At 43.1% G+C, this 22629-nt stretch overlaps 1 protein-coding gene across 1 annotated transcript in view; it reads left to right on the plus strand.

The window, feature by feature from the left end:
* Positions 1–22629, plus strand: part of LOC126454983 (serine protease inhibitor dipetalogastin-like) — a 289557-nt gene that overhangs the window by 189627 nt on the left and 77301 nt on the right. The window contains exons 4-5 of the mRNA XM_050091141.1: positions 8049–8183; positions 10999–11172. Of these exons, the coding sequence (XP_049947098.1) occupies positions 8049–8183; positions 10999–11172 (309 nt within the window). The remainder of the gene's footprint in view (positions 1–8048; positions 8184–10998; positions 11173–22629) is intronic.

Genomic DNA, 22629 nt, shown 5'->3' on the forward strand with positions numbered 1-22629 from the left:
TTGACGTATGGCTATTGTGATCAAAATGCCCAAAGGGCATGTGCTATGCATGCTGCTCGTTATCCTGGACGACATCATCCAAGAGTCCGGACCGTTCGCCAGATAGTTATGTTATTTAAGGGAACAGGAAGTGTTCAGCCACATGTGAAACGACAACCACGACCTGCAACAAATGATGATGTCCATCTATCGGTAGGTGTTTTAGCTGCTGTTGCGGCTAATCCGCACATCAATAGCAGACAAATTGCGCGAGAATCGGGAATCTGAAAGACGTCGGTGTTGAGAATGCTACTTCAACATCGACTGCACCCGTACCATATTTCTATGCACCAGGAATTGCATGGCGACGACTTTGAAGGTCGTGTACAGTTCTGCCACTGGGCACAAGAGAAATTACGGGACTATGACAGAGTTTTTGCACGTGTTCTATTTAGCGACGAAGTGTCATTCACCAACAGCGGTAACGTAAACCGGCATAATATGCACTATTGGGCAACGGAAAATCCACGATGGCTGCGACAAGTGGAACATCAGCGACCTTGGCGGGTTAATGTATGATGCTGCATTATGGGAGGAGGGATAATTGGCCCTCATTTTATCGATAGCAATTTAAATGATGCAATGTATACTGATTTCCTACGTAATGTTCTACCAATGTTACTACAAGATGTTTCACTGCATGACAGAATGGCGATGTACTTCCTAAGCCGGCCAGAGTGGCCGAGCGGTTCTAGGTGCTACAGTCTGGAACCGCGCGACCGCTACGGTCGCAGGTTCGAATCCTGCCTCGGGCATGGATGTGTGTGATTTCCTTAGGTTAGTTAGGTTTAAGTAGTTCTAAGTTCTAGGGGACTGATAACCTCAGAAGTTAAGTCCCATAATGCTCAGAGCCATTTGAACCATTTTGTACTTCCAACATGATGGATGTCCGGCACATATCTCGCGTGCGGTTGAAGCAGTAGAAGCGGTATTGAATAGCGTATTTCATGACAGGTGGATTGGTCGTCGAAGCACCATACCATGGCCCCCACGTTCACCGGATCTAAAGTCCCCGGATTTCTTTCTGTGGGGAAAGTTGAAGGATATTTGCTGTCGTGATCCACTGACAACGCCTGACAACATGCGTCAGCGCATTGTCAATGCATATGTGAACATTACGGAAGGCGAACTACTCGCTGTTGAGAGGAATGTCGTTACACGTATAGCCAAATGCATTGAGGCTGACGGACATAATTCTGAGCATTTATTGAATTAATGTGGTTTTTACAGGCAATCACGCTATAACAACATGCGTTCTCAGAAACGATAAGTTCACAAAGGTACACGTATCACATTGGAACAACCGAAATAAAATGTTCAAACGTACCTACATTCTCTATTTTAATTTAAAAAACCTACCTGTTACCAACTGTTCGTCTAAAATTGTGAGCCCTATGTTTGTGACTGTTACAGCGCCATCTATTACAAAGCGAAAAAAGTGGTCCAACTAAAACTTCATATTTATTTTCGTACTACACGAATATGTAATAAAAATGGGGGTTCGTATTTAAAAAAACACAGTTGATATCCGTTTGACCTATGGTAGCGCCATCTAGCGGGCCAACCAATGCACCATCTGGTTTCCCCCTTCACGCTAGACAAGTTTCGTTCTTTGTAGTTTTTTCATTTGATGCTTATTTCGTGTGATATTTGGCCCGTCACAATCAATGGACCACCCTGTAGTTGTGTAATTAGGACCGATCTTTGTGATTAATTACGTAATTAGGATCGATATTTGCGAAAGTTTGAAGTGCAGTTGCGAAATTTTTTCCAAGCAGGATCTTCATCATCATCACAAAACCATGTCCTTGTGGCAAGGGTGTTTCATCCATCCTGCCATGATATCTTTTGTGTTAGGTACTGGCGTGCAATAGGCTTTTATGTAGGATCGTTTTGTCACAAAGTGCGAGCGTAAACGTGTGTAAAAGTGCATTTACGTGCGTAAATGTGCATGAAATTTCTATGTAGGATCATTTTGTCTAGAGAAATAATACAAACACAAATTTGAGATTATAAATATATTTTTTATTCACGATCTACATTTATACATGACATTATCACCAACTTCTAAAAAATCACTTGCTTCTTTTTTAATCGGTGTAACAGCAGTACAGTGTTCGGAAAGTAGCTGGTTCTTATACCCCTCAAATTCTGCACCTGTATCTCGCAATGTTATCGGCGCACTGCAGTAGTCTGGTATTCCGTCAGTAAATTTGAGTTCAGCGTTTTCCACACCTAATCGGCGAATAGCACAAGACTTCGGCAGTGCACTTATACGGGTACTAAAACAATGGTCTGTATCTTCTGTGTGAGTGCTACATGTGTGAAGACAGTTAATGATAGCACTGTATACGGCTTGAACGTATGGGAATCATCTATTTAGTCTCTGCATCGTAGTAATTATCGCGGAGTATAGTTTGAAAATATTATCAACAGTCGAGTGCCCGCATGTTAATACTCTGACCCTCAACACTTTTAACTCCTCGAGTGCCATTATCATACATTGATAATATACTCAGCCTTAGACTGTCGCAGTAGATGTCCTGGTAGGAGTGGGACGGAACATATTCTGTAGTCATATGCTTCTTGATGTATGTTTTTGCACTACAGAGTTCGCCCACTCTGTTACTACAAGAGAAATTACGGGACTATGACAGATTTTTTGCACGTGTTCTATTTAGCGACGAAGCGTCAGTCACCAACAGCGGTAACGTAAACCGGCATAATATGCACTATTGGGCAACGGAAAATCATGACAGGTGGATTGGTCGTCGAAGCACCATATCATGGCCCCCACGTTCACCGGATCTAAAGTCCCCGGATTTCTTTCTGTGGGGAAAGTTGAAGGATATTTGCTGTCGTGCCAGCAAATTTGCAGTTGCGAAATTTTTTCCAAGCAGGATCTTCATCATCATCACAAAACCATGTCCTTGTGGCAAGGGTGTTTCATCCATCCTGCCATGATATCTTTTTTGAGGGGTATAAGAACCAGCTACTTTCCGAACACTGTACTGCTGTTACACCGATTAAAAAAGAAGCAAGTGATTTTTTCGAAGTTGGTGATAATGTCATGTATCAATGTAGGATCGTTTTGTTACAAAGTGCGAGCGTAAACGTGTGTAAAAGTGCATTTACGTGCGTAAATGTGCATGAAATTTCTATGTAGGATCATTTTGTCTAGAGAAATAATACAAACCGTATAATAATATAACAACAATAATATAACCGTTAACACACAGCATGTGGCGAATAGTAAAGGTGGCGGTGCACTGGAGTTTGGTAACTTCTCATCCACAACATCCACGCCAGCGCGGTTTAGCCATCTGTTGTTGCACTGATGCTGGAACGTCTCTTGTGCGTTGCTCAATAGAAGGTGCGTACTATGAAGGCTAATACTATGCAGGACCCTCTAATGCTGCTTCTCAGCATGCTGGATCGGAGGCAGTTGTCTCTTGTGGGGCGGGAGCTCATGTGTGGGTTTTAGAAATGACAGACAGTTCCAGCAGAGACAGATGTTTGCATGTGTTGTGTAATGCTTCTTTAATGCATCTCGATGCAAAGCATTTATTTGCAGGACTGTATTCTTCCTCTTCATATGTTCAGGCATTAATGCTCGCTTCTATTCTAGTTGTAGGAGGCTATGGGGACAGTCCTCGGTTGTATGCTTACAGGGAACTTGGCTATTAAACTACACCTGGTCAGACACCAATAGCTCCTCGATAGAAGGTTGGTTGGTTGTTTCGGGGAAGGAGACCAGGCAGCGAGGTCATCGGTCTCACCGGATTATGGAAGGACGGGGAAGGAAGTCGGCCGTGCCCTTTGAAAGGAACCATCCCGGCATTTGCCTGGAGCGATTTAGGGAAATCACGGAAAACCTAAATCAGGATGGCCGGACGCGGCATTGAACCGCCGTCCTCCCGAATGCGAGTCCAGTGTCTAACCACTGCGCCACATCGCTCGGCCCCTCGATAGAACACATTCCGCACAGCCACGAGGACGGATATGGGCAGCTGCTCTTCAATGGTATATATCGAATACATGAGTGTGCTTCCACTGAAGTGAACTGACCTCAACTGGCGGCCTCTTCTGTTTTTTGGAGAGTTAATGCTTCATGTTGGATATCTCGACAGTTTGAGCATGTGCATGAGTATGTATCGGCCACGACATGCATCTTGGCTCCGTCCCTCTGCATTGTCGCAATCTGCTGAACTGTATTCTTCTGCTTCTTTCTCCTACACTCTTCCATACCACATATGCCACTCTGGCTACAGTCCTCCTTCGAATGTGTACATGTAATGCAGCTATTGAAAGCTGCTCTATCCCTCACATTCATCTCGATTATCGAACACGTGCTCCTTCCTCACGTGCAGTTCAGCAAGCACTGGCAACTCAGGTACTTGTTTCTCGCCATTGGCGCCACTAGCACACTCTGGTGATGGCAACACCGCACTAACTACCCTCAGCTGTGAGAGTAAGGACTTAGAGCTAAATTCCGTCCAAAATTCAAATTTACCGCCGTTTTTCACAAGCCATATTGAAAAAAATCGGGAAAGGTGGTGGGGGTGGGGGGGAATGCCAGGTGACCCGTTGAAGCAACTAATTCAATTTCTCGTCAAAATTGAAACTTCCCGCCAAAAGCCGCAATTTTGAATAACAGTACCTGCGTCATCAGCTGATGTCACGGCAGCCAGCTTGAATGACATGAATCGCGTCATCAGCTGTCATCACTGCATCTTAAGGCTAGGCAATTCGCACACTGCGGTTGAAAGGGTAACCCGCACACTGCGGTAGAAGGGGCTACCCGTTTGTGTTACTTCTTCTAACCTACCAGCAATAGAGAGTAAGTCAAAGGACGAAAACTTAACCCTAACCTAAGGCAGCTTGCTGAGCAGACCACACACATGCCAGGCCGCCTGCAAATGCTCGGTTGCATGGGGTACAGGCTGTCGTAGCCGTGTTGCTCCCTGCTTCGGTGGCACAGCTGGCCTGTAGCTGGGGTGCCGCATCTCTACGTTTCTCTTGCGTTAGTTATCCTGTGTGCAGTGAATCTGGACAGAGCCCCACCTTCTACAAGAAGCGGTGTAATGCTTTCGAGTAATAAACCATTACTTCCTTACTGAGCTTTCATTTTCAATGAGTTGTGAAACCGACCGACATGAAATTTTGAAAAAAGGACGGCTGACACCGGCGCTACGCCTTCTTCAGAATGATAAGTTCAGAGCACGTGCATTCTTAGAGTAAGTTAGTTTAAGTTAGATACAGTAGTGCGTAAGCTTAGGGACCAATGACCTCATCAGTTTGGTCCCATAAAACCTTGCGATAAATTCTCAATTTGTGTCAAGTTTATATTTTAAGCCGTTTTTGTTACTCGTTAACAATGGTACGCAACGGATAGTTTTACTACTGAAGATTTGTACAATGTACAACTTGTATATGGGATCACTGAATGCACTGGACGAGTTTTACTACTGAAGATTTGTACAATGTACAACTTGTATATGGGATCACTGAATGCACTGGACGAGTTACACAACAATACTAAGCTTGGCCGCTCCTGCAGCGACGCAAATACATCATAGTACATTTGTGCCTTACGATTGTTGCATTACTGGGTGTTGTGAGATGTACCTTTTGATGATTGCATATTACAGGATCCCTAGCTTCTATGAAGGTTCTTTCATAGCAACAAAGGTAACTGGTTTAGGGTAAAGCTGAAGTTAAATATGTGGTGCAAGCCCGTGACCGGCCGAATGGCCTGACTGCAGATAGAGTGGAGCCTTTTTTCAGCACGACACTAGGATGAGGAGGATGGCAGGTTCATATGAGGAGGATGGCAGGTTCATCACCCCGACCGCTTTTTACCAGCGGGAACGACACCTCGTACTCTCCTGATAGTAGTTCGAGTGCACCTGGGGCTGTTCTGGAGGGGACTGGAACGAGGAAAAGTGTCTGTCTCTATCTGGGATGAACCCGAGACCTCCAGGGCCGGAATCTAGTGCTCTTTCTGCTAGACCATCACGACAACAGTTGGGGTAACAAACGTAATAAACCATTATTACTCTATAATGAGCCACAGGCCACTTACACAAAAATAGAAAATATTCATGGTCAACTTTCGAAATTTTATCCGTGGATTCTGAATCATTTACATCTACATCCATACTATGAAAACTACTGTGAAGTGCTTGTCAGAAAGTACCCAACACAGTACCGGATGCTGGGATTACCTTACAGTTCCATTCTTGTACGAAGAGCAGGAAGAAAGATTGCTTCATTGCCTCTGTGCGTGTTGTAATTAGTCTAACCTTGTCTTAGTTCTCATGCCGTATGACCTCGCGATTCAAGGGAAGCGTGGAGAGAATAGAAACTGTCAGCTCAGCAAGAATGTACAGGAAATGGACAAAAATATGCAACACCAAAACATGACGCATTACCATGTCTAACACGGTGTAGGAAACCCTCTGACATTCAAAGCAGCTTCTAGTCGTCTCGGAATGGATAAATAAAGGTCGTATTAGGTTTTCAACTCACTCTTATACCATTTTTCCTGCAAAGTAGTGTCAAGTACAGGTAACGATTATGGATAACCATCACACACCCATCTTTCCAAAATAGACCACAAAGGATCTATAATAGTGACATGTGGCGATTGTGGTGGTCAGGGGAGATGCGACGATTCATCCTCGTGCTCACAAAACCAGTCCTGGACGATATGAGCTTTGCGAACCGGGACCCTGTCATCTTGGAACACAGCGTCACCACTGAGGGCACACATTGTACCATGGGATGGACATGGTCAGCGAAAATGGTCACTTAATCCTTGGCAGTAAATGGAGCTTACATAGGGAACCCAAGGAATACTACAATGTGGCTGCCCAAATCATCATCGAACCCCCTCCGTATTTCACTCCTGAGTCGTAAACTTGGCCTGAAGTTGAAAACAATGTGAAACAACTCTCATCGTAGCAAATGACTTTCTTCCATTGATACATAGTCAAGGTTTTATGGCCGAGCGGTTCTAGGCGCTTCAGTCTGGACCCGCCCGACCGCTACGGTCGCAGGTTCGAATCCTGCCTGGCACAAGGATGTGTGTGATATCCTTAGGTTAGTTAGGTTTAAGTAGTTCTAAGTTCTAGGGGACTGATGGCCTCAGATGTTAAGTCCCATAGTACTCAGAGCCATTTGAACTAGGTTTTATGGCTTCGACACCACATTTTCGTATTACGGGCATTTCCATCACTGGTGAGTGGTTATAGAATACCGGCTCGCACTGCAGTTCCCTGCTTCTGGAGCTACCTCCACGTTGTTTTGAACTGACAGTGCGATATTCAGTTCTGCGATGACTTTAGCAGCTGTCGTTCTCTTCTTTTTCGTCGCAATCGTCCTCCTGAGAGTCTGCCAAAAGCACTCAAGACACACTTTCTTCCGCGTTGTGACTTAGCATATGATGCCTTTACACTTACCCCGCATGCCGTATAAGTCTTGGATATGGTGCTTCTTCAGACAATAAACACCACCTATCGTGGTCACGGAAACACCTGCCACAGAAGTACTAACAGTTTTGACGTTCAGATGCACTTAGCTCGGACATAATACAGTCACAGTTACACAGAACACTATTCCGAGTACCACTGACATTGGCAACATATTTAGGAGAGTCCACCTGTGCCATTTGTGGTCAAATACGCCCGCATCTCGTGGTCGTGCGGTAGCGTTCTCGCTTCCCACGCCCGGGTTCCCGGGTTCGATTCCCGGCGGGGTCAGAGATTTTCTCTGCCTCGTGATGGCTGGGTGTTGTGTGATGTCCTTAGGTTAGTGAGGTTTAAGTAGTTCTAAGTTCTAGGGGACTGATGACCATAGATGTTAAGTCCCATAGTGCTCAGAGCCATTTGAACCATTTTTTGTGGTCAAATACAACAGTGCAACCCGTAGCATCTGCACTTATGTTCAAGCATTGTTTTCTCGCGGTGTCTCCGTATTTTTGTCCGACTCTTGCATTTGTGTTGCAGCCAACAGCGTGCAGTACGAGGGTCCGTGCCGCGTGCGCTGCGCCGTCGGCCTCCACTTCGAGCCGGTGTGCGGTTCCGACGGCGCGACCTACCCCAACATCGAGGCTCTCAAGTGCGCCGCCCTCATGGACGGCAGTCAGTACCTCGACTACTCACAGTAACCGTTAGACTAGTGCACCATTCCTTATAGCCATTATTGATAACTACATGCCACACAAATGCTTACTAAAGTACGAGGGGAGTCATAAGGTGTTAATTACGACCTCGGAAAAATAAAATTTGACAATTATTTTATTGTTTGTTTGCAGTGACGTCTGTAGTCCTGACGCACATTGAAATGTGCCTGCTGCAAAATACCACAGCAGACCGCTAGAGGCGCCACAGTGAAACTCGAGTATCACGCGGTAATTAGTTTCCAGCAGCAGCGGAAATGCTGCAGCCGTCTCAGGCCAATCTAATTGACTCCCTTAGTCATCATTTTGTTTTGACTTCTCAGCAGCGTATTATGGCGCTGGTATTTCAATGTTTACCGTGACTGCAGATATGTACAGGCAAACAACCAATACTCAATTATGTAACTTTTATTTTGGCCATCATTTTTATATCTACTCATCGTAAAGGATTCGTCTTATTTCAGGAGTATTTTACCTATCTCATATAATGACAAATATCGGCTACGACCTTTGTCTGTTGTTTAAGTATAGGAGTGTACGAAGACAAGCATGTGAATGTACTGTCATTATTGTAAACCTCGGTAATTCCAACTCAAGGAGAGCGATAATTGAGAGTCAATATTTATGCCAGTTTTTCCATCTCCTTCTTCTTTCTTGTCTAAAATCTCTCATATAGTCTTCATCTTCGTCTCTTCTGCCCAGTTCTTTTTGTGTTTGCTCAGATATATTTTCTGACTTTTTCTTTTTTTTCTTTTTTCCCTGTCTGTCATGTCTTCTATGCAGATGTTTAGTTTCCTGCGGTCATCCATGGTTTTCTTTACCCAGCTGGTTTTCAGAACATTAGTCGTCACTATATTAAAAATCTTGGTCATCCCGTCTTTAGCCATGCCATGTGAGTGTCCATAGAACTTTGGCCTTCTTACACTGAACGTCTCTGTCTGTATGTGCGGTTCTTTTGTTGGTCTCTTTATCGAGCTCTATTCCTTCTCGACTGGTCCGTAGATCTCTCTTAGCATTCTCCTTTATTGCTTTTCTCTCTCCTAGATTTGGATTCCTGTTGTTTCTGAGGCGTACAAGCACCCTGGTAAGACCACTGTAGTATAGTGTCTTATTTGGTATTGACGGAGGAACTACTTTTGTTACAGATGTTCCAAGTAAGTCTGAATGCTTTCTGGAGTTTCGTGATCCTCTCTTCGTTCGATGTCGAACGGAGTCCTATTTCCTTCATAATCATCCTCACTTATTTTCAACTTTATACTTGTGTTATCTTTCCATGTTTGCTTCGATAAAATTCTCGTGCGTTTGCGACCTTATCGTATACGATAAACCTACGTACGTTGCAGCTCCTACAGCAGTTATCCTTTATCAGAGTTACTGCTTGTGTTTTGCGTATGTGATATCCAACGGCTAGTAAGTATGTGAAAACGTCGTATTTCAACCTCCAAGCTGAAAAATAATTCTTTATTTACATCCGGTTTCGATCTTCAGGTAACGTAATATTACTTTTTCACCTTAAATGGCAATAACAACACTATGACGTCCAAATGCCTTACACGGAGACGCGGAACCTGAGTGTAATAGTCGACGAAGATTATTTGTTTCAGTACGTACTACTGACGCCGGAAACGAATGATATTTCACGCATCAGTTTTTGTATTGAAATTGCGTTTGTATTGACGTCTCTCAGGTCACTACATACGGTTTAAAAATTTCTTGCGTGCGCCAGAAAATTCGCCACATTCTTCCCTATAACGAAGCAGAAACCGTACATCGATGTAAGTATTCCTTCAGCATATACAGAAAGTTCTACAATTCCAATTACAGGCTTCAAGAGGTTATAGATAAAGTTTGAATAAGAAACTGATGTACTACACCATTGGGATTGAAAGTAAATGTGAAGGTCGGACCACTTTCAAATTTCACACTTCACGGTACACACACAGCAGAGACCGTGAGCTATGACCTGATTGCAGTTCAGGGCACGGGAAACGTTTTGAGTAGTCTCGTCGCGTTCTCTTCTAATTGACGAAGCACTTCTTTTTCAAAGTCAAAAGAGTGGAGGGGACGAAAATTGTATGTGATATCATAATCACTACAGGGACTGATGATGACGCACTCGTGTGCTGGTATGCGGGAGATACGAATGTGATCCGATCACGAAATCTGTTTTATATCCAAACGGTACATTTCCGGAAATGGGTTCCTTATCAAAAATTTATCTATTATGTCCCCTATAAAACCCCAGAAAACTTGTAATACGAAGTGTGAAACAGCCTGAATTTGGGGTGACCAGTCTTAGCTGCATCACTTCATATATCTTTCTAGTAACCCGTGTCTCGTATTTAGCTACAACCTTTTCTCCTCAGCATTAAACCGATCGTCCCCAGCTGACTGGAGGAAGTAACGGTTGTGAGAATCAAATCCGTGTATTGGTCTATGAGCCGCGAGTGAACGATCCAATATGTATATTGTTTTTAGGAGAGTTCCCACACTCATACATGCGATCGTCTGGAGGGTGAAAGTTAGCACATACTTGGATGACTTACGTAGCAATATAAGATGACGAAGTATTCATTGCTCCCTACGCACATCCATTTTGTTTGTTTGTTTGAGATGCACTCTAAGATGAAATAACTCAAGACAACTCACGTCAAATAAACTTGTTGAACTATGTACCGACCCAATTAGGAATTGAAGAAGATAGAAAACAAGATTTAAGTTACTACCAGTTACGTGAAAGCATGTCTAAGCGTTGTTAGGTATATGATGGTTTCCAGATATCACGATGGCGGGGACCGGCGCATGCGCAGACGAGGCGGGCGCCGTGGCAGCAGCGGAGTGTCGCGGCGGAGGTCCCGGCAGGGCGCATGCGCAGCAGCCCATCTGCGCCAACAACGGCGTCACCTACCCCAGCCTAGGCGCCCTGCTCTGTCTGCGACAGCACAATCCCAGTGAGTATGAGCGTAGTGCTTCACGCACAGCCAATCGATCCTTACGAAGAAAGGAGGAAGATTAATTCGGTTTGTTAACATTAACAGCTTTAGTCTTGGTTAGCGGCGCTGCCTCTAGATCTCAGAGTTCTGTGCATCTTCGTGTAATGTATTTCCATAAAAGTCCTTCTAGGCTTCCTCCAAAGAACTGAGTTCCTATTTAGATACGAATTTTCATAGCGTTATAGATCGACTGAAGTTACTGAGTGTGTACCTGGAATACACTGATGTGACAAAAGTCACGGGATATCGTGTCGGACCCCCTTTTGCCGGCGTAGTTCAGCAACCTGGCGTGGCATGGATTCAACAAGTCGTTGTTAAGTTCTCTGCAGAAATACTGAGTACTGTGTTATGCCGCCTCTACAGTTGTTCATAATTGCGAGAGTGTGGCTGGTGCAGAATTTTATGCACGAACCGACCTCACGATTACGTCCCATGAATGTTGCATGGAATTCATGCTGGGCGATCTGGGTAGCCAAATCATTCGTTCGAATTGTACAGAATGTTCTTCAGACCAGTCGCTAACATTTGTGGCCCTGTGACACGGCGCCATGTCATCAATGAAAATTCCGTCGTTGAATGTCTCCAAATGGTCTTAGCCGAATATAACCATTTACAGTCAATGATTGGTTTAGTTGGACCAGAGGACCCTGTCCATTCCATTTAAACACAGCCCACACCGTTATGGAGCCATCAACACCTTACACAGTGCCTTGTTGACGGCCAGGGTCCATGGCTTTGTGGGGTCTGCTCCACGCTTGAACCCTACCTCAGCTCTCACCAACTTAAATGAGGACTCACGCGACTAGGACTAGTTTTCTCAGTAGTCCAGAGACCAACCGTTGTGGTCAGGAGCCTAGGAGAGGCGCTTTAGGCAATGTCGTGCTGTTACCAAAGACACTCGCGTTGGTCGTCTGCTGCCATAGACCTTTAACGCCAGATCTCGCCGCACTGTCCTAACGAATAAGTTAGTAGCGTAGTATCTCCCATAATGAGTTACTTCACGTAATGTTGCTTGTTTGTTATCACTGAAATCTCTGTTCCCGGTCGTTAAACGAAGGCCGTCGGCCACTGCGTTGGCTGTGGTGAAAGGGAATACCCGAAATTTGATACGGTCAGCCCACGCTTGACGCTGTGGGTCTCGGCATACTGAATTCCCTGACGATTTCTGAAATCTAATGCCTGGACGTCGAGCTCCAGCTACCATTCCGCGTTTAAAGTCTATTAATTCTCGTCGTGCAGCCATATTCACGTCGAAAACCTTTTCATATTAGTCACCTGAGTGCAAATGACACCTTCCTCTATGCACTACCCTTTTATACCTTGTGTACGCGATTCTACCGCCATCTGTACATGTCCATATCGCTACCCCATGACTTTAGGCATCTGAGTGTAAAGTAGGTGTATTATTGTTGAGTATTATTACTGTTGAGTATTTAAATTGTAGCGTAAAATTCTTTTGTTTATAGGCTTGTTACTGCCATTTAACCGTCTGTTGTGTAACGAATCAATTTTTTTACAACCTCATTGCATAACATAAGTAAAAGGATCTGCGACATGCAATGTCTACACTTGAATACAGAATTCCATTGTTTTCATGTTGAAAGTGTGCCTTGATCTGTCCTCCATGCACTAAGTGATATTTCCCGGAATCATACAGATAGTGTGATCTGCTTTACCTGTAACAAGGTAGCGGACCATGATTGAATGCGTCACCTCCGTCATGCAACGTCACTAAATTTTTGACTTGATGTTCGTGAGAAGATGGTTATGTTAAATAAGAAACGGACAACTGTATGAGTTTCTGAATTATTATTATTATTATTCAGGTAGATTCTCGGCACCAAGTGTTAATTATAGAGCTAGTACCAACGACACCATCTTTTTCAATCACGTTAGACATTTCGTCGAAAATTGAAACGCCTGTTGTCTAGTGCCTGTTTTTAGTCTCGACAGGACTTTTTAGTCGTTAATTTTTGTCAATTCAGCAGACACACACACACACACACACACACTCCCGACCAAACTTTGCACGCTATTCACTGTTGCCCCTCTCGCCTGTCTGTCTTCTCTGTCTCTCTGTGACCGTCGCCGCCTTCAGAATGCCCAACCGACATTTATGGAACAGGGAATCTCCCCCTGCCACTCGTACGTTTATCACGTGAACATGATACAAGGGTACACAGTTGCAAAACATGCGTTTCTCACTTGATAATCTGACGAACAGAGTACGTTTCTGAACGATTACTTTTCTCATTCTCATGGTACTTCGGTAACTAAGGAATTAAATCGATAACATCAGCATAGGGGCATTTTCACATATTCATTTACTTATTAAAATTAATCGTATTCGTGTTAACAAAACTACAAGGTGACACCTTACAATGAAATAAACTTAAATTAGAATTTATAGAATTTGCTAAAAAATACGCAAAACGCGGATCATTCACGGCAGGTTCTGTGAGAGAGAGGTAGCGGCGGAAAACTCAGGAGAGAGAGAGAGGTACGCTTGAGCTGTCTCATTACAAGACAAAGATTTACGAACCACTTCAAGACACAAAAAAATTAAGAAATCCAGTAACAATTATGAAATTTATAACGTGAGCAGTGGTAAGTCTAGGCAAAGCAGCAAGAATAAACATGTCGAAAATGAGAGGAACATTATGAATGAAAAAGTTTGTAAGATCGAATGAGTTGTTAGAGAGTAGGAAAGTGTAGATATAAAATCTATGGGGGAAACTGCCACGTACTTCAGCTTATGGTTGGAGAAAAGGAACGCAATGAAATATTTGTTTCTAACACGATGTCTATAATGTACAGGTCACCTACGTATTTTACCTGTGTCAATGACAAACAAAAAAGCTGAGTAGCTTAGAGAAAAGTGTAGAATTAAAAAAAAAGACGATTAAAATTAACAAAAAAACATGGATTGGAGAATTACTACTGAATGAGGAGCTTACAATTAACTGAAAAGAGAAGCTAAAAAGAATTATTGGAAAGCGTGTGCCATGGGAAACAGGACTGCAGCAAGTCGAGTAATCATGAGTTCAGAGTAATGTGGAAAAATTGGCTGGTGGAGGTCTTAGATGTGTTTTTTATAGAATAATAAAGGAATTCAGCGTAAGTGAGGCAGAGTCCTTCTCAAACATTACAAACCTTCGCCGTATACTATTAATAATATTTAATTCGTTACCCAGAACCTGTGAAATATGATACGCCGAGACAGGTTTCGAGGAAAGCAGCATAAAGCATATAAATTTTTAAATTATTGCCTACAGTGTCTTTCGCGTACTGTGGTACTCAGAAGAACACAGAGTAATACTGAAAGAGGCTTTAAGAGTAATCAGCGAAACATAAATTAGTCCGAGGAGCAACTTCAATGATTCACGTTGTAATGGAAAGAAATAAACTATAGAACACTTTTACACAATGTAAGAATTTATATTACATTCGGAATTCTGTGGAAGATTGGAAGATAGGACCTAAGGTGGCAGACGAGTAACCCAAATGTCAGTCGTCGCCGGCCGGGATGGCCGAGCGGTTCTAGGCGCTACAGTCTGGAACCACGCGATCGCTACAGTCGATGGTTCGAATCCTGCCTCGGGCGTGGATGTGTGTGATGTCCTTAGGTCAGTTAGGTTTAAGTAGTTCTAAGTTCTAGGGGACTGATGACCACAGAAGTTAAGTCCCATAGTGCTGAGAGCCATTTGAACCAAATGTCAGTCATAAATATTTAGGTTAATTTGTTTTGTTATAGAAAGAACACTGGACAGTGTTGTTAAAAATTATGTGGGTGCTTGGTGTTACCAAAGAGTCGCTTTCGGCACTTAACATCCCTCACCTTTCGACTTCAGTACTCCATAAGATTCTCTTCCTCCTGCCGAAGACGAATGTCAGTCGCCTTAGACTCACAGTGAATGATCTGCTACCCTAACTGTGTGGTTCCACTACGGTACTAGCTTTCGCGTACCGTACTTTACCATCAAAAAAATTTCCAGCTGACACGTGACTTTACTCTCAATATAGCACTAGCTCCGATCTGGATGACGGGTTTTCTCCGAGAATAACAAAGTAGGATCAAAACGTGAACTTATTTTGTTTCCCTTATTAGGGCCTAGGTGCACGACAAATGTCTGAGTAAGTTTAAACTCTGTCAGTACCTTTACACCGTATCTGTGCATTAACTAATATTCGCCTGTACAGTAATGTGAGGACTCCGCAGAGATCGAGTAGTCATCTTCTCAACAGTACGTTTCCGCATTCTGCGTAAGTGAATCAGGATAATCGTGGAATACCTAAGTCTGGATATCCGACAGCGGGTTTCAAGCTCGTTAACCACTTCATCGCCTGCCGTAAAAACTGGGCGTCTTCGTATGGATTGGTTAACAGCCGGGTACCGAGCTTCTTTCTATGCCTTCACCCAACACAGCTCGCTTTAACAAGAATTCCGTCCTCCACTACCTAGGAGATACACCTCATTACAGTATGCTGCTGCATGCCACCCTGTAGACTCCTCTATTAGACGTCCGTGCAATGGTGGCCCGCGGTATCTGAAGTTGGGTGTTGCATCGAAGTTTCAACGTTGCATTTTTTATTCAGAGGCTCACGAGGGAGAAAATTCTTTATTTATGCCCTTGGTTTCCCGGCATTCGTCACGATGTTAACAACCCTAGAATTCACGCTGTATGGTCACAAAATTCAGTTTTTCTAAAATCTACATTACGATCCTGTGAAATGTTAGTGATATATGTGTAATGGAAAAATACCCGTGACAGTGAGAATGTTTAGATTTATCGACTATCAAGAAAAATCACTAACATTACATAATAAGCTACATTTATAGTAGAACTGAAATTCGTCATTTAAAAGACTGGAAATCACAAACAAATTATACATCATGAGTAGACATATTCTATTGAAAACTTGCTCTCCTGCCTTTTTATTGATACAGACTTGTTAGTCACTTGCTAATTGAAGTCTGTGACCTCCACCACGAGATCTCCTTCAATTGAAAGCATCGCCAAGGCCGACAGTCTTTCCTGACTCATAGAGCTGCTCCAGAACGATATTAATTTTTTTCAAAGTTGAAAAGTATCTTTCTGTTTTGACTGACGCCATGTGAATTGAGAGAATTAGCTCCAGAGGTTTCGAGCACTCAGTGAATGTCTTCCCTGGGCTGTTGGTTATATTGAAACTCTGCTAGACTAGCGGCACCAGACCTGATCTAAATTTTTATGCTAGGTAGACAGAAGTACTTCATGACGTAGTGTCAGCTTATCTACAAGCGTATACACTGAACACATTTTTCTTTAAGATATCTTCAGGAAACGTACAACAGTACAGGCTAAACTTTTCTATAAGAAACACTGACGAACTTAATGACGACCTAAGAAACTAAAACGATCTTTAGCCTCGGAAATTATCACATCGTATACGTCCTTTGCTTATCTTTTTCACGCAGTGCTGCCCAACTTCCTTTTGTTAACAGAGCAACCAGTAGATTCTTTATCACTAGTGATGTCAGTTTCTTCTCGGGTCTTGATAATATTCGTTGCAAAGGTCGAAATTGCCTTATGGCCAGAGCACACATTTTTATCTTTATGCTGTAGCTGGCCGAAGAGAACTTTGACTAATGACATAATTTTTCCGCAGAATTCCAGTCAATAATTAAAGATAAAACTGGAAAGAGCTTTTCTGTAACCAAGAGCTGGTGAATTGCACTTTCAGTCATTATAGAGTCATCTTACAATATGTTATTCATACAGTCAACAACGCGTTCCTTGCAGTCATGAACTGTGTAGGCCGATCAAGGTTGATAATTCCAAGTAGGACAAGATCAAAGGAAATGCTTTTTCGCCACGTCATCAAGGATATGGTCAGCCGTGGGCTGTTTGAGAAGAATCACATGTTCTATGTGTGATGTCCCGGGTTGGGGCACTTTAACAGTAATTCAGTGATTCACTCATAAATAATAAATTTATTGACACAGTCAGTTTATTTCATAAACGTAAGTTCTGTGCTCTGTTAGCAGTTCAAAGCAAACAAGAAAATTTTTTCTTGAAAATAAAGGAATGATTTCTTTGACAACTTAAAGTTCTTGGAAAACAACATAAATAAATCCTTGCGTGAGACTGTCCTCTGAAACATTCTCTTGCAAACGAAAACGACTGTCTTAGAAATGCACAGTGGGGAGAAAACTAAGACCTCATCTTACAAGCAACACAAGGATTTCCAGCTCTGAGTTCACAGCCGGAGTAGAGGCTGGCGACGCGCGGTGGTCGCGGGTGGCAAGGGCGGACGGCAGCGTAGTGCTGGCGAACTTCTGAGTCTGCTGGCAGAGACGAAACTGCCTGCTACTCACCGGGCGAGGACAGTTATATCCACGTGGCGGACGACTGCGAGGTAGCTGTTGGTCTAGCTATGTGGGCTCGGATTGGCTGAGGAAAATGGCACGGCGGATGCACCAGAAGGTCCGTATATGTGGCGGCCTTAACTGCACTTCTGCGCTCCCTGTACTAGCCTGCTTCGTGCAGGCCAGGCTGACTTCGGACTGTGCGCCTGCGGAGCTGGAGAGATGACCCGCATGGCAGTGCGACGTTGCGGGTTCGTGGCGCTGTAGGAGACCATGGAAACGTCAGTCTCCAAAGTAATATAAAAAAAAGAAAGGAAATCACATTGCAGTTGGTCAATACTCATTATAAAATTACCGATGTACATATTCTGCATTAGGATAGAATTTTTTCTCAATAGCTTGTACCCCACCAGAGGAACAAGTCATAACGGATTCCTCATCATAGATCAGCGGAATAATTTTTTTTTTTTTAGGCAGGGTCTCTAGAACCTTTCTATTGCTTTACTTGCTAATATGGAGCAGTGTAGAACAGCCATTTGAAATACATTTTATCAACATCAGTTTAACGTACTAAAACAAGTCAAAACTCTGATTCCCTTATTTACTTTGAAATCTCTTCTTGGCATACTTCCAAAATAATTTAAAAAATTTCGTTTTAATTGTTTGGATGTTTCTTTGAAAATAGTTTCCTTTTCCAACTGAACTTTTTCAAAGCTACATACAGTTCAGGAAGACGATTCAGATTCATCATGACGCCTTAAGACCAATTTATTGGAACCACAGAAACAGATACAATTTATTAAAATGGCGCATACCTATTACGACTATCTCCTTCGTTATACTCCACAATTTTCCTTCTATACCGGCTATCCAACTATTCAGCTACGTAGATAGTTTTGTATGCCAACAACTCAAGATTCATGCTTCTTCACTCCGGCACTCAGATGAATTATTTCCGTAGCTTCCACATCCGTCCACAAGAGTTCCGCCCCAAACAGCAGGCAGACTATTGCATTTTCAGCTGCACAGCTACATAACCAATCACAGTTTTTATAAGTGTCCATTTTAAACTCCCTCTCAAACTGTCGATTTCATTATTAATAGTTTGCACAATATTTAAAAGTGGTAACGAGCGTCCTAGTTCTTTAGAGCAAGCTTCTCCTCATCAGAAAGTTGTATTTCTACAATAATGACATATAATCTGACGCAGATGTTTTCTGACTATGTATGTGACTGGAAATGGAACTCTGAAAAGTCTTAACTTCCGTGAAATACTGTGAACGAATGAAAGCTTTCTCTTACGAATTTTATCGCTTCACTTCAACAAATTACCAGTGATACCTCGTTCTGTCAATTGGAACCAATTGGAATACCTTCTCAAGATGAATATGACTTCATATGTTAAGCGAAGCTGTGCTGCATCAGAGCTGGAATGCGCTAATCATAGAACATTAATAAAAGCGTTCACTCTTCCGTTCTGTGTCGTTATTATAAGTAGTATGGCTCCTCATTTGTACCATTGTGGCGCTCTGCATGGAGAATGAACGGGTTATTAATTAGCTGTACTTACGAAATGAAATAACTTAATCAAATGATTTGTTCAAAGAGCAACAACCGTGAGATGCAATCTCTACTTACTAGTCATTCTTCACACATCCCCACAACTTCCGTAGAAATTAATCTTTAAGCAAAAAAACTGGATTCAGAGAATTACAAGAAAAATGCTGCATGGTACCTGAAGCTTAATGCCATATGTTCTTTCTTAAAATCAGTCTTAACAATCCCTAACAATTATTAGCCACAATCACAGTTCAAAATTCGTCCACTGTCGGACGTAATTCTGTCAATTACAAATTTACGGAGGCATCCGCCCAGAATAATATATTCTGGCAACTGCATTCAGTATCTCCACAGAATATCAGACCGTATTAATCCCAATTCATTACAGTTCTCTGCATCCATGTGTGAATAAATTACGAAGAGTAAGTCTCCTCCATTTTCCAGAGAGCGCAACCCACTGTTGCAATAGTATGTGGTAGCACAGTTACCAGAGGGAGCATTTGGAACCGTCTCTAGTCAGGGAGCTAACATGCAGATTGCAACACCCTGTGATGTCAGTGACCAGTACGCTAAGGGCAGGCCTCGACTCGTCCCTGTTCGACGTGGAATGGGCCGCGCTGTCCGCAGCGAGTCGCCGTAGTAATGAAAACAGGACGTTGGGTGACCAATGATAATTGATTGTAACATATTCAAGGTATACAGGGTGTTACAAAAAGGTACGGCCAAACTTTCAGGAAACATTCCTTACACACAAATAAAGAAAAGATGTTATGTGGACATGTGTCCGGAAACGCTTAATTTCCATGTTAGAGCTCATTTTAGTTTCGTCAGTATGTACTGTACTTCCTCGATTCACCGCCAGTTGGCCCAATTGACGGAAGGTAATGTTGACTTCGGTGCTTGTGTTGACATGCGACTCATTGCTCTACAGTACTAGCATCAAGCACATCAGTACGTAGCATCAACAGGTTAGTGTTCATCACGAACGTGGTTTTGCAGTCAGTGCAATGTTTACAAATGCGGAGTTGGCAGATGCCCATTTGATGTATGAAATTAGCACGGGGCAATAGCCGTGGCGCGGTACGTTTGTATCGAGACAGATTTCCAGAACGAAGGTGTCCCGACAGGAAGACGTTCGAAGCAATTGATCGGCGTCTTAGGGAGCACGGAACATTCCAGCCTATGACTCGCGACTGGGAAGACCTAGAACGACGAGGACATCTGCAATGGACGAGGCAATTCTTCGTGCAGTTGACGATAACCCTAATGTCAGCGTCAGAGAAGTTGCTGCTGTACAAGGTAACGTTGACCACGTCACTGTATGGAGAGTGCTGCGGGAGAACCAGTTGTTTCCGTACCATGTACAGCGTGTGCAGGCACCATCAGCAGCTGATTGGCCTCCACGGGTACACTTCTGCGAATGGTTCATCCAACAATGTGTCAATCCACATTTCAGTGCAAATGTTCTCTTTACGGATGAGGCTTCATTGCGACGTGATCAAATTGTAAATTTTCACAATCAACATGTGTGGGCTGACGAGAATCCGCACGCAATTGTGCAATCACGTCATCAGCACAGATTTTCTGTGAACGTTTGGGCAGGCATTGTTGGTGATGTCTTGATTGGGCCCCATGTTCTTCCACCTACGCTCAATAGAGCACGTTATCATGATTTCATACGGGTGCTGCTAGAACATGTGCCTTTACAAGTACGACACAACATGTGGTTCATGCACGATGGAGCTCCTGCACATTTCAGTCGAAGTGTTCGTACGCTTTTCAGCAACAGATTCGGTGACCGATGGATTGGTAGAGGCGGACCAATTCCATGGCCTCCACGCTCTCCTGACCTCAACCCTCTTGACTTTCATTTATGGGGGCATTAGAAAGCTCTTGTCTACGCAACCCCGGTACCAAATGTAGAGACTCTTAATGCTCGTGTTGTGGACGGCTGTGATACAATACGCCATTCTCCAGAGCTGCATCAGCGCATAAGGGATTCCGTGCGACGGAGGGTGGATGCATGTATCCTCGCTAACGGAGGACATTTTGAACATTTCCTGTAACAAAGTGTTTGAAGTCACGCTGGTACGTTCTGTTGCTGTGTGTTTCCATTCCATGATTAATGTGATTTGAGTAGAAGTAATAAAATGAGCTCTAACATGGAAAGTAAGCGTTTCCGGACACATGTCCACGTAACATATTTTCTTTCTTTGTGTGTGAGGAATGTTTCCTGAAAGTTTGGCCATACCTTTTTGTAACACTCTGTATATTACGTTTCCTAAGCCTAAAGTGATGTACGAAAAGGGGAAATATGAAGTATGATATAATTGGGATTTGTGCAGCATTGCAACAATAACACGCACCACCACAGCTTCAATGGACGAATGATGGCTATGTAAATAGTGCTGTAGAGTCGCAACTGTTAACATGTGGATAAATTAAAATGCTACTGTGACTGTGAATGAACTCCTTACGCAACTACTGACAATCACTGTTCCTCTGGGAACCAAAGATTAACGTAAATCGAAGCGCTACTGTTCGGTCCACCTCATGGATTGGTAAATGCAGCTGCTAATACTGCCAGTCGGGGCGGTAGAAATTCCAGTACGTATTTCCCGCAAGCCTGATATTAGTGAGTACGGATTTCTTTGGCGAGCCTGTAAACACCCCCGCGATGTAATAAACGCCAAGGGGACACCTTTCACCCTTGATTTGAAATTTAGCCTCCTGCGTTTCGGTTTAACATCACCGCAATGGTTGTCTATCTCCTACTGCACAATAAACTTCACTTAACTGTAAAGGAAGTGTCATTACCAGTAACACAAGGAAGGCTTAAGCCGACTACCTATGATACTCGTACTTTCTGTATGAATAATTTGGTTTATAAGTACCAGCAAATGTAGCGTAAAATTTATGAAGACCAGACCATCAAGCAGGGAGAATAGTTTAATTAATTTTTTGACGAAGTGTGTGTGTGAGTGTGTGTGTGTGTGTGTGTGCGAGAGAGAGAGAGACAGAGAGTAAAAAGGAAATAAAAGTATTGGATCATAATTCGCTTTTATTGAGAGCTCAGTGCCTGTGTTTGTCCTATTGACGTCCCATCTCCACGCCACGTCCTTTGCAACGAGTCAAGCGTGACGCAGAATTTTCACTGAACTCGACTGCAGTAATAACAACGCACCATTGATTAACGCAAACTTTGACGAGAACTTTTGCGCTATTTCGGTCAAATGTTTTGTAAACAGTGAACTCGTTTGCCTAACATTATTGCAAACGCCACGTTGCGGCCAAAACAGAATCACAATGCAATCAATTCAGCCAGGCACCCGGTAAATGTTTTTTTTTCTTTTTTTTCTGCTAGCCGTTGATATTTTCATAAGCACTTAAAACAAAAAGCTAAAAAGTTTACGTTGTCTTTCTCATGCAGTGGAGCTTTCACTTTACGCAGCATGCTCCCAACTTAATTAAATTCCCCAAATTACATGATTGTGGTTTCGCTTTCA

Source organism: Schistocerca serialis, chromosome 1 (assembly GCF_023864345.2).
Source record: "Schistocerca serialis cubense isolate TAMUIC-IGC-003099 chromosome 1, iqSchSeri2.2, whole genome shotgun sequence".
Taxonomy (NCBI): domain Eukaryota; kingdom Metazoa; phylum Arthropoda; class Insecta; order Orthoptera; family Acrididae; genus Schistocerca; species Schistocerca serialis.